We start from the raw sequence: 12,247 nt of genomic DNA on the forward strand, positions 1-12,247 counted from the left end.
CAAAGTGCCCGGCTCTAGACAAGCCTGTGAGCTTCCTCAGGGCCAGAAAGGAACACATAAAGCACTTAGACACCTTGAGTTAAAGGTATCTGACATCCATCAACACGAAATTAATTTTTAAAGTTTATATTAATAATACTGTGTGCACTCTGAAAATACTCCTTCAGAGAAAGAAACTACTGAAGGCACTCAGCTAGTTCTGCTGATCATTTGCTTGGGTGGTCTGCAAACTGTTTCTGTTTTATCTATAAAAATCAAAAGTATTTAGGGAAAAGAAGGCCTTTTTGTACTTGTTCTTCAGGTGTTTGAAACCATTTTGGTTTTTAGAGACCACTGTGTGACTGTTTACTCGCACCGTTCTCTGCTTTACCACCCCAGATAGTGGGAAGTGACTGGAGGTTTTACACCAGTAAATGTTTTGGCAATGTTTGATCCGAAGGAAATCTTGTTGCTATTGGTAAAGAACCACTGATGGCTGTTGGGAGGATTTGTTTCAGACCCCTGTAGTCCGTTGTTACCAGGTTGTTACCCTGTCACATGCAGAAAACAGGCCTTTGTATTAAAGACGATATGTACATGTCCAGGCATATGGACTTTGTTTTGAATTCAGAGCTTTGTATCTAGGCAAATATTCAGTTGTGCTTTAAGTGACCAAAACATCTTTGAATTAGAAAGCTTTATTAAAATTAACTTGAATTCATTGCATTCTCTTACACAGCCTTGCAGAACAAACAATTTTGAGAAGCTCAGAGTACCTCTAATGCTGTACTGGTTCTTGAAAGCTCCATGTCTGTGTATGTTACATATATATATATGTAACATACATATATATGTTGTATACATATATATATGTATACAAACACAGAGGTATGCACACTCTGTCTTCTGTACTCTCTGAAATCTGGACTCACAAGTGACAGTAACCAGCGGGCACAATCCAATCTGTGCTGTATTTTGAAATTATTTGCTTCAGGCAGAAGCAGGTTGTTCCCTTTTGTGAAAGCTGAAGTTAAGAAACCCTGGGGAAGTGCCCGTGCTGCGGTCTCACTGTTCTCGCCTGCACCAGCTTCTCCTTTTTTCACTTATTAGAAGAATACTTCTTTTAAGAAAAAAGTGAAGTATGCTGGCAATCAGTGTTGGCAGCCTCCAAAGGCTTGTTCCGGCTGCGGCAGCTGGGGCGGTGGTTCCTCAATCTCCTGAATAAGTAGCTCGGGTGGTGGGGGCAGCGGTTCCTCGGTTTCTGAGGGCAATTCCTGGCAATTGCTGCCATCTGAACGCTGATCCCCAGCTGGTTCCCTGAGCCAGTCGGGGGGAGGTGGCAGATCCAGGGAGTCGGGTGAAGCCGCCGGGTGAGGACAGGAGTCAGGCGCAGCGCTTGCTACTTCAGCGCTGGGAGCTGGAGAGGCACCCGGCTTGGAAACACCAGCCACCGAGCTGTCTTCGGCTGGTGGAGGCGCCTGGCTGTTTTCCTGGCTGGCAGCGCAGTGGGATGGTTTCTCCGATGCAGTGGGATCCTGCTGTAGGGCTGTGTCTTGTTTCCATTTCCAAGGTAACATAAATAAAACTGAAGAACGCTTGGTAGCCTGGTGAGAGTCCATGAAGACATCTGGTGTGTCTCCATCCGCAAATGGAGAGCGACCTGCCCAATTGGAATCAACATGAACTGGCCTCTTGCAGCATTTCCACAGGAGAATTATAATAATAGCCATTATCATACTAAGCAAAATGATGCCAATTATCAGTGCTGCTATCCAGCCGCCATCGCTTGGTTCTGCCTGTGCTTTGGGGAACGGAGGCGGTGTCGTAACAGCCAGTGCTCCGCCGGATTTGTGTGAAGGGGGTCCTGCTGCTTGCAATGCGTACAGAGGGGCTTTCTCTGCTCTTGGACTCCTCATACTGGTGTTGGCATTTCTTCTGTTCACGGAAACGTTTTGAGGAGTTGCTGTAGAAAGCGATTTCCAGATTTCTCCATAGAAGAGAATCAGTATTAGGTGGTTGTTGGCCATTTTGCTGCAGCCTCTTTAAATATGTCCTCTCCTATAGCAGGAATGAAAGAGAACATATTAACTTGAAAAACGCGTTTGTTGTATTTTTATACCCTACTGACACCAGGCAATTTTACATTAATACTATAGTAGTGAAAATATTAGACCCAATGGTTAAAATTTCATGTCTGTTCCCTTTTGCAAAATCAGGAGGTTTGACGCTGACTTTACAAACAACAAGCCGATTTTCAACATCATTGATCATTCTAATTAAGTGACTTTTTAAAAAATAATGTCTTGGTTATTATTACCTTTTTTTCACCTTATCAGAAAAAGGCATCAGCAGAGAAGTTCTAACGGTGTTTCAAAGCAACATTTATCTGTCATGTAAATGGTTATGGGCCTGGAACAAAATACAAAACAGTCCCAGCTGTATTGACAAACAGGATTGTCACGGGTAAAGAAAATTGTCCTGTTTTCATGGGTATAAGCCGAGACCTAAGTGAAAGGCTCTTTACGGTTCTCTTAAACTTATTTCCTGTTCTTGCCTTTCTTCATCAGTTAAGGGTAGAGTGTAATAATTTTTAAAAAGTTTCCAAATACCGGAAAGAACAGCATTCTGATTTTAAACTCTTTCATAATGAAATTCCTGCATGTGGAAGACTTTTTATAATGGAGGAGATTGTGTTAAGTTGTTGGCATGAAACAGATTTCAGTTTCTTCTTCTACTGTTCAGAGGTCGGGTCTCTGAATGTCCCTGTATGAAATAAATAATATAAAATACATCCACTACATAGCATTTTTCTATCTGAAGTTACTTTTATACAATTTGAGCTAATTTATTAGTTACTATAATGCTAGTCATGTGAAGCTGTTTCTGGGAAATTAATATGCGTAAATCTTTGTGGGTTTACAAATATACAAAATTAAATTTCTGAGGTAACAGTGTAAACACCTATGAGCAGTAAATGAATGCTTCTTGAGAACATTATGATCTAAACTCTGTAAGGTTTATAACAGTTTAAAAGTGATTCAGTTTGATTTTCATTCTGCTCCCATCTTTTCAAAATATAGTCAAATAATAATTACATGTAGAGTTTATGATGGTTCACAGCAGCAACATCAAAGAACACGTGTTTGAAGCTCGAATACTTTTAAGATACAGACATTCAACAAGAGCTTTGAATACACCCTGAAGTTGGGACATGCAGAGTGCGGTTCCATTTCAGACCAAATAATACAAATATTAAGCCTTTCCATCTTGAAGTTGATTCTTACCTGCACATTTGTCTTCTATCAAGCAAGCATCGTCTGTTTTGCTTGAAGCCTTAGACGGACAGACCGTGTGCTGAAAGTCAAGCAGCTTAAAATGGCTCGTTTCATGTTGAAGGAGGTTTCTGCAGCTGAAGAGGAAGTTTATCAACACTTGCTGCAGGAAGTGTCAAGAGTTGGGAGATTACTAAGAGCCTTATCGCAGAGCTTGCATGCTTTACCAGCGAACTTTTCAGCTCTGTCGCTTTTATGAGACTCAGATATTTAAATGTTTGTGGCTTTTGTCCTGTATGTGCAGAAATTCATTGTGCTTTATGTAGAAATTCATAAATACTTGTTTGTCTGTTGAAAATAGTTATAGTTAACTTCTGTGCGAATCAAAAATTATGCAAGTTTGGATTGGATTTGAATCTTGCTGATTTAATTTCAGTGGTGGGTTTGGTGTGCTGTCATGCTTATTAGTGGAAAAGCAACCGTAGGTTCCTTACAGTGAGTCATAGAATGCTATCTGATTACAGGGTGCTGGCTTGCTTATGCGTCTTCATTTCTGTAGTTGCGTGGAAAGGCAGATAACTGCAGATTCCACCCTTGTCCGGCCCCTGCTCTGCGTGTTGTTATTCCGCCTGGACAGCTTCGGTACCTGCTGCCGTCGTTAGTGGCGGGCTGTGCTCTCTGGGCAGCTCTTCTCCCACTGTCTGTCTTTGTCCGTACCATTTTGTGTAACCCAAACTACTTACTTTTGTCTCCTTGAGCATTTTTGCCTAGAAAGGCTGCCTGGCCAAAAGAAACCTGCACAAATACGTCCTCGCAGCATTTTGCAAGTGTTTTCTGCCAGTGCCAAGCAGCTACTGCCAGATCCTTCTGCACTTCTTCATCTCCTCCTGCTTTTCCTGTTCTGTCCCCCTTCTGCTTGCACTAGTTCTCTTTTTCAGACTCTCCCTGCTCCTGCAGCAAACCCAAATCCTGATCCTGTACTCACATTATGACTCAGTTTCTTGTCTGATTCCTTCATCTCATCCCCATCCTCTTCAGCCCGCAGCGTCTCCACCTATCTTTTGCCACAGTTCCCACCTCATTGACAGTTCTTTTTCCTCCCTGTTTTTCCTTCCTTCCTTACACTGATACGATCGTGATTCTTTCCTTTTTTGCCTGCTTTTTTCATGACCCTTCTGGTTTACCCCTTTAACCTGCTGCCCACTGTGTTCCTGTGGGCAGGCTGGCTAACTGTGGGTTTCGTTCTCCTGTTTTAGCTGTTACCTACCAAGCAGTGAGCGGTTTTACACCAGGTTAGGTTCTCATCTTTGCTATCTCAGGTTCTTTTTTTAGTACTTGCACAGTCTCTGCTGTTCCCTCCTGTGCTCATGGTCATTTTGGGGAAGGAAAAGGCAAATGTAGTGCAGCATCCCCCAACCCTGCCCTTTTGCTCTCTCTGTCACCAGTGGGAGATGTTCTCAGTTCATCTCCTGGAGGCACTGGGTTGTCCTCAACCATTTGTCACAGTTTGCCCTTATTCTTCTCCCAGCCTTTCTCCTCATGTTGTAGAAATGCCTGAGGTAGTGCCCCGTCCTCCCGTTCTACTTGTGCGGTGTGTGCTGGGCCTCCTCCCTGTGACCTCTAAGGTCTGAATACGTGGTTTGTGGCAAGATTAATTGGAATTTGCCCTGTAGTTGGGTTTTGGTGTCTAGTTTGTTGTTTTTTTTGTTTTTTTTTCCATCTCCAATGAACTTATTTTCTAATGACTCCCAGCTCTGGGCTAAGCTTGTAAACTCCATCCAGTTTTATCTTCCTTGCTACACAAACCACCTTTGTCACAGGCAGTTGCGTGGTTTTTGAGATCTTGCGCTCTCTTGGCTTCCCCGAATACTGTCTTCTCTCTGCTCCTCTGTGGTTTCTTGACCTGCCCTTCCAGCTAAGTTTATGGTGATGTAATGGAAGGTGAATTGAGGATGCAGTCTTATGTCCTGATTCTTTCAAACTCAGACAACCATCTCCTGTGTCAGAAATGTTTACTACGGATGCCCGGGATGTTTAGAACTTTGTCACTCTGCAATTTTAACACTTGTAGCCATGGTGCAACACATCTTCTTTAAACACAAGGAGCTTGTGCAAAACTTCTTGTGTTTCCTTAAAATAACAAAGCTCTGCTCTAGTGAGGGCCAGATACAGACATCTCTCCAGAAATATGGGGAAAATCAGGTCTCTCTGGGAATAAAGAAATGAAAAGTTGTTGTGGTTCTTGAAGAAATTTTTGGCATGTTCTAATTGGTTGTATTTAGGACAAAGTGGAGTGTGTTTCTGTGTGGATGTTTCCGTGATGCAAGAAATCACAGCTAGTCATCAGAGGAGACCTTTTCTGACCTTCAGCAAATGTAGGAATATAATATTCTAAAATGCCTTCTTTAATATTTTTTGTAATATTTTGACTTGGAGAAATAGTACCAGGTTATTTAAAAATTGATACTGCTAGTTTATTGGAGATAACAAATTGAAACAGTTCTCATATTCTAACATGTAATACAAACTTCATATACTCATACACAGTCATACACTAAGTCGAAACATGATTCAGATCTCAATCTGGTTCAAAAGCTATTAAGCTGGTTTAAGAAGTCCTTGATGGAAAAACCTGAAAGAGCGTTTTGAGAGAGGCTGGTTCCTGGCTCAGTAGTCGCATTGAAGTTGTGACTGAGTTATGGTTTTCTTAAAATCCCGCTCTGCCTATGGCTGTGTAGCACCTGGTGGGATGGTATATTTATTAGGCTAACAGTCCTTTTTTTCCTCCTAATGATCTTTGAGAATGGACAAACTTCGGTCCTTTTGTTTTATCCTGTTCAGCTTCTCTCACCGTGGTTTCTGGTCAAAGGAGTAAAACCGGCCTTGCCATTATTTATAAAAAGCTATTTAACACCATCTTATTGCCTTCTAGATCTACAGGTTGCTACAGCATTTTCACTATCATAAACAAAAAACCCCTAAGACCTGAATTTAGTTTTCCTGTGTTAACATTCATGTTGTTACTTGAAAGCTAACTTTTTGCCTCGTATTAATGATGTAAAAAAGACAAAAGATGAGTTTTTACCTGTGAGTTAAATCTCAACTACAAAATTGGTTAAAATGGGTTTGTGTGTCTTTAAGGGTTCTTTGTTTTCCTGTTCATTATCTGTTTCTTTAGTGAGTTTCTCAGTAGTTTCATCGTCGGTTTTCCTTTGGATTGCAGCATCCCTCCCTGCTATTAAGTCTTGCATTATCAGTTCGGTTCCCGCTGTCTCCTTAGGCATCCTCTGCCACGTTCCTGCTGCAGTTGGCCATAAACTGTTAGTCGCCAGAATATCGCCATTGCTCCTGGGCCGACGTTTTCCTTGCTGAATTTTTTTGAGATAGGACATTTTGTTTGCTATTACAACTGTTGACAGAAATAAGAAGGTGCAGATAAGCACAAGTACTGCTATTATAATGAAACAAATCAGTACAAGAGACTTATTGTCTTCACATGTTTCTTTTGTCATTGTGCTCTTGGGTTTGCTGGTGTTCCTGGGTCCTCCAGCTGCTGAAACAGCACTTCTGGTGGGGGAAAATGTTGAATTTTGGGCCGTTGTGGAGGATAAGGACTGCAGGGTGCTGTTCTGCATTTCAAAAGTAGTCATTTTGCTGCTGAAATTGATGCTCAGAGGAGAATTTGTGTTGGCTTCTGTTACGTTCTGGCTTCCGCTTTGGTTTTGGCTGATAGGGTTCCAGGTTTCATTTATAACCCAAGGATAATTGGTATGGTTTGCACTTGTTTGCAAACACATAGAAGAGATTATCAGGACAGGGAAGATGAAGTGTGGTTTATTATGTCTCTTTGTCTTCATCTTCCTATTTAGTCACCTGCAAAAATACAAATTATGGTATTAGTTTAGCAAATGCTGGTTCTTAGAGGATTGAATCAGACTTCTGAGGGAACAGCGGGCAGCAGCCTTTTTGATGGAAAAAAAAAATGTAACTTGACCTCATTTTTAGTGGATGTAGGAGGACAAGTTCAAGTACTTGATATTCTGAAGGAAGAGGTTGTTTCAAACTTCTGACAGTTTGAGGTTTATAGAAAATATATGAGGATTAAAAAAGAACATGGAGCAAAGAGAGAAAGGAAAGTGTTTCCTACTAACTCCCGCGTGAGGTAGAGACGGGCTCGGTGGCGGTTCCTCCTCTGTAACGCTGGCTGTATTACAGCTGTGAGCTCATCACTTCTGCTTTTACACAGTGAAAGGAGAAACCCAGGTGAAGTTTGCAGATTACTGCTTCTTACTTTCCTGTGTTCCCCTGAATGTGGGAAGTGTAACCATGCTTGTAAAGATGGTTGAGTGAAAAACGTTAAATCTAAAATGTTCCTCTAAGTGTCGGCAGTTTGGGGCACAGCACAGCGAACTGGAGGATTTCATAAATACCTAGGAAAAGCTTTGTTCTCTAATTTTTCTGCTTTATTGCACAAAAGGCTATTTATCACAAATGTACTTCTCAAATTTTTCTCCCAAACATGCTACAGACTGTGACATTTTCTTTAAAATGCCTGAGATACTTACGCAAATTATATTACCATGAGTGTGTTCCGCTTTACATTTGTGTAGTATTCAGTTTTGTACCTGTTGAATCTGTCTGTAGGGCAAGAAACTGATCTTTAGGTCAGTCTGGTACTGAGATAATAACCTCAAAATAATAGTGACAGACCAGCCGAGCAGTGAACCGCTGCTGCTTCGGCCGGGCTGCGTGTCGGAGACACGTGCAGAGCTTAAGGCTCGTTATCCCAGGCGATGTCTCTCCTTCACCTGTCTCCATCAACAGAACAAAGTGTGTCCTTTGAGTGTTACAGTCTACATTTGGTTCAAATATAAATCCTATAGAGAATGACCAAAAGGAACAGTGCTGTTTGGATAAATACATTTGTTCTTGAAGCTATTACTGTAAAGGTAACAAAGCATATCGGTGAATTGGTAAGATTAGGTAATTTTGAAATGTTCCAGACAATGTTTCTTTTATCGTAGTCAAATTTAGCATGCCTACCAAAGAACTTGCTATATTCGCTCCCAAAAATCCGAGGGGAGAGCTTACCTACCTGGCAGCATCCAGACAGCAGCCCCTTGCGGTGCTGGTGTCCTGCGGGAGAGCGAGGGGTGACGTGCCTGGAGCGTAACCAGGGAGCAGACGATGGGTGTCCCTCCCTATGTGACAAAGGAGCAGCTAAAGATATGTGTATCTTTTACTTTGCAGCTCACCCATAACATAAAATTAAACTCCATTCTGAGATGAATCCTTACTGTTGAGTTTGAACTAGAAACCACCTTAGTAATCAACTACAGCTCACAGGGAATTTGTCTTTGTATGGTAAAGGTTGCCTGGATGATGCCTTGTAGCATATTTTAAAAAGGAAAAAAAAGCAAAACCAGCAAAGCCTTTTTTTTTTTTTTGGAAACACAACAAATTTCCCATAAAGTTTCTGCATGCAGAACCGAGCTGCGTTTGCCGGCGCAGATACACTCCAACGTTTAATGTCACTGTCTGAGAGCTGCAGATCTCTTTCTGCCTGCTCCCTCCGAGGGTACAGTGAGTCCAGTGTTCATTGTAGCGTTCTAGACCAGATGTGCTTTTCTTAAAAATAAACAAACTGATGCTAAGGGCTTTGCTTAAAATTGTGAGAGCAAAGGAGCTGATCATTAAAGAACTGGTTTTTTTTTCTTTTTAGTTCAAGCCTTTGTGCCTAGGTATTGATAGGGTCTTCTGTCAGCGCACAGTAGGATCTGCAGTGCGTAGGAACAACAGAGCTGAGTAGCGACTGTCACTGGTCACGCTGGGGAGTCTGATTATGAATAACCTTTAACATTACTAAAAATACAGTTATATCAGCTTCCTTAATTCAGTTGGAGATAATATTTTTACAGTTTGTTACTATTTTTCAGGTACTTGAACTTCTTTAAAAATACTTCTGCATATCATTTTCTACAAAATCTAAGAAACTTTGAAGTGGAACTTAAAATAGGAGAAGGAAAATGTGTACTTACCTTGCCAAGACGTAGCCAAAAGAAACGTGATGTTTCAGATAGTTAATCCTTTAACAATAAAATTTCTTTGTGCGTATATTTGCTCTTGGGATGCGAATGACCATTAACCTAAAGCAAGTAGATTTAGGCAATGCTGGTATTTTTTAAGCAAATCTGTAACTGAAATTACATGTCGTTTACTCTAAGTGGAGAACTAAAACCACAGAGATGACACACTTCCTTTTTGTAACAACTATACCATGACACGTTAGAGGGGGAAAAACACCAGCTTGCCCAAATTAGCTCTTCGAACAACAGGAAGTAAAACAAGGGGAAAAAAAGTCTCTTCGGCAGACAGATTTTCTACGCTCATGAAGTTTGTCTCCTCCGATATCCTACGCTCAGGGGTTTTACCTTGGGTGTTACCAAAAGCGGTGTCCCAGTACGCTCACAACTACATACGTGCTCACAGTATTTGTGAGCTCTTTCCCTGGCCTGTTGACTTGCCTTGAAAGGGTTGAGCCCATCCTAGCTTGAAACGGTGGCAGGTTTTTAAAAGTTCCTTCGATGTTCACGAGCTACTGTTGAGTTTGATTTTTAATTAATTCCTCCCAGTAGAATTTTGTCTGCTCTGCTGACTCTGGGAGGACTTGTTTTAAGCAGATCACTCATAAAATTCAGAGAATCATTAGACAAGAATAAAAGGTTCTTAATATTTATATATAATCTGATTTTTTTTTCTGGAAAGAGTTATTTTGTAGACAGATCCTCAGAGGGCTGCCCATTCTTAGGAACACTCTGCCAAGTGTTAGTGTGCTGCAGTATGCAGCAAATGAAATGACTTTGAGACCCTTTGAACAAGTTGGTATGTGGATGCTTAATCTTATTATGACTTCTGAAATACATTTATTTTTCCACATATAAAAGTAGATATAACTTGAATCTCTAGAGAGGTTAAAAAGACAGCTAGAGGGACTTGTACTTTCATCTTAAAAGAAACTCTGAGCTCTTTTCATGTAATCCAGTTTTGATCCAATTGATGCACTCACTGTTGCTCTCCAGCACGGATTTTATTTTTCCCGTTAGTCGAATGAACCTCCTGTCTGCCTGGAGGTTGCTTGGCGGTGGTAGGTCGCGTGGCACTTGAAAATGAAGTTGAGTTGAATCCCAAATCAAGCTTCATCGTACTGGGCACCAGACTTGGTTGGCGTGTGGCGTGGTGGAACAGTAGCAGATGCCTTTAGGCTGCAGCCGCCGGTCCAGCGTCATTGCTTTGATGGATGGTTTTTTTAGAACTATGTGAAAGATCAGTCTGGTTTAGCATAGCAGTAGTATGTGTAATACATCGCTCAAATGTCTGTAATGTGGATCTAAAATGCAAACCCAACAATGTCTGTCTTGTTTTCTTGCAGATTCAAGACTGGTCAGATCAACGGAGATTTATTGATATACCACGTGCTGCTAACTCTGAAGCCATACTATGCAAAGCCATATGAAATTGTAGTGGACCTCACACACGCTGGCCCCAGTAATCGCTTTAAAACAGACTTTCTTTCTAAATGGTTTGTAGTTTTTCCAGGCTTCGCTTACGAAAATGTCTCAGCGGTTTTTATTTATAACTGTAACTCTTGGGTCAGAGAATACACCAAATACCATGAAAGGCTCTTGACAGGTTTGAAAGGAAGCAAAAGGCTTATTTTCATAGACTCTCCGGGGAAGCTGGCAGAGCACATCGAGCACGACCAGCAGAAGCTCCCAGCGGCTACCTTGGCGTTGGAGGAGGACTTGAAAGTATTTCACAATGCTCTCAAACTGGCTCATAAAGACACCAAAGTTTCTATTAAAGTAAGTCCTTTTAACGCTGTTCCTAGTTAACTGTTGTATTTTTATAAGGATTTCAGTGTGATTTTACTGTTTCTTTATTCTCCTGTCTTGAGGAGAAGTCACAACTTATTAGTATGTCTCTTTAGGAAGTATAAAATTTCATACATTTATCTCCATAAAATTAGAAGTGTCAGACTTTTCTCTCTTTGTATTGCTAACAATAGGTGCTGAGCCACTTTTCTGTTCTCTTTCTAAGGTTGGGTCCACAGCTGTGCAGGTGACATCAGCAGAGCGGACTAGAGTCCTGGGACAGACGGTGTTTCTAAATGATATATACTATGCCTCGGAAATCGAGGAAATATGTCTTGTTGATGAGAACCAGTTTACCTTGACCATTGCCAACCAAGGCACACCGCTCACCTTCATGCATCAGGAGTGCGAAGCCATCGTTAGGTCCATCATTCACATACGGACCCGGTGGGAGCTCTCCCAGCCCGACTCCATCCCGCAGCACACTAAAATTCGCCCGAAGGACGTCCCTGGGACACTCCTGAACATCGCGCTGCTCAACCTGGGGAGCTCAGACCCCAGTCTGCGGTACAGATCTTTTCAATTCATATCAACTTCGGGCAAAAATGTGAATTTTTTTCCAAGGTTTTCTTAGTGTTAGCGAATCCCTCTTGAACAAAACAATCTTTCTTTCACCACAGCTCCATAAGATGTACTTTTTAATATAAAGAAAGTTTGAGGTTTCTGTAGGTGCAGGCAGACTGTAACTGGGTAACTGAAGGCGTATAGGAAGCTTTATTTCTCTTTACAAGGAGAAATTATTCTGCTTTGCAGTGTATGTTTGTTAGGTACATTTGATTTTTTTGATGTAATTTGATTTTCACGTGTCCTTCAAGTCCTTCAAACATACTCTTTAACATCACCAGAAATTGTTTAAAGCGAGTAGAGTAATTTTCATTCCTCCAAGGCAAATGTTGTTGTCTCTGAATCTTACCTGGTGCAGGGAAAAAGTTCGGGTTTAGATGTAATCGCTTATACGGCAGGATTGATTTTATTTTTAATATGTCAGTACTACTTCTGTGATGCCTTGGTGTAATGTATATATTTTAAAATGTACAAGAACACTATTACAAGTCACGTTGCTTG

The 12,247-nt window shown here is 41.3% G+C and overlaps 3 protein-coding genes across 7 annotated transcripts in view; 1 reads left to right on the top strand and 2 right to left on the bottom strand.

The window, feature by feature from the left end:
• The window catches only part of NF1 (neurofibromin 1), a 96,518-nt gene that overhangs the window by 58,078 nt on the left and 26,193 nt on the right, over positions 1-12,247 (top strand). For all 4 annotated transcript variants that reach the window (XM_063342550.1, XM_063342552.1, XM_063342551.1 and 1 more), the window contains 2 exons: positions 10,681-11,113; positions 11,349-11,689. In XM_063342550.1, the coding sequence (XP_063198620.1) occupies positions 10,681-11,113; positions 11,349-11,689 (774 nt within the window). The remainder of the gene's footprint in view (positions 1-10,680; positions 11,114-11,348; positions 11,690-12,247) is intronic.
• On the bottom strand, positions 198-3,522 carry EVI2B (ecotropic viral integration site 2B). The gene is made up of 2 exons (XM_063342050.1): positions 3,264-3,522; positions 198-2,037 (listed from the first exon to the last, which is right to left on the bottom strand). Exon 2 carries the CDS (start codon positions 2,004-2,006, stop codon positions 1,131-1,133), a length of 876 nt encoding a protein of 291 aa, XP_063198120.1. The 5' UTR covers positions 2,007-2,037; positions 3,264-3,522; the 3' UTR covers positions 198-1,130.
• Positions 5,805-9,452, bottom strand: EVI2A (ecotropic viral integration site 2A). Of its 2 annotated transcripts, XM_063341609.1 has the most exons (3): positions 9,290-9,452; positions 8,347-8,452; positions 5,805-7,124 (listed from the first exon to the last, which is right to left on the bottom strand). In XM_063341609.1, the coding sequence occupies exon 3, from the start codon at positions 7,106-7,108 to the stop codon at positions 6,344-6,346; it is 765 nt and encodes a 254-aa protein (XP_063197679.1). In that variant the 5' UTR covers positions 7,109-7,124; positions 8,347-8,452; positions 9,290-9,452; the 3' UTR covers positions 5,805-6,343. The 2 variants fall into 2 exon arrangements, with proteins under 2 accessions (XP_063197679.1, XP_063197678.1); XM_063341608.1 differs by lacking the exon at positions 8,347-8,452.

The sequence above is a fragment of the Chroicocephalus ridibundus genome, chromosome 7, assembly GCF_963924245.1.
Source record: "Chroicocephalus ridibundus chromosome 7, bChrRid1.1, whole genome shotgun sequence".
Lineage (NCBI taxonomy): Eukaryota > Metazoa > Chordata > Aves > Charadriiformes > Laridae > Chroicocephalus > Chroicocephalus ridibundus.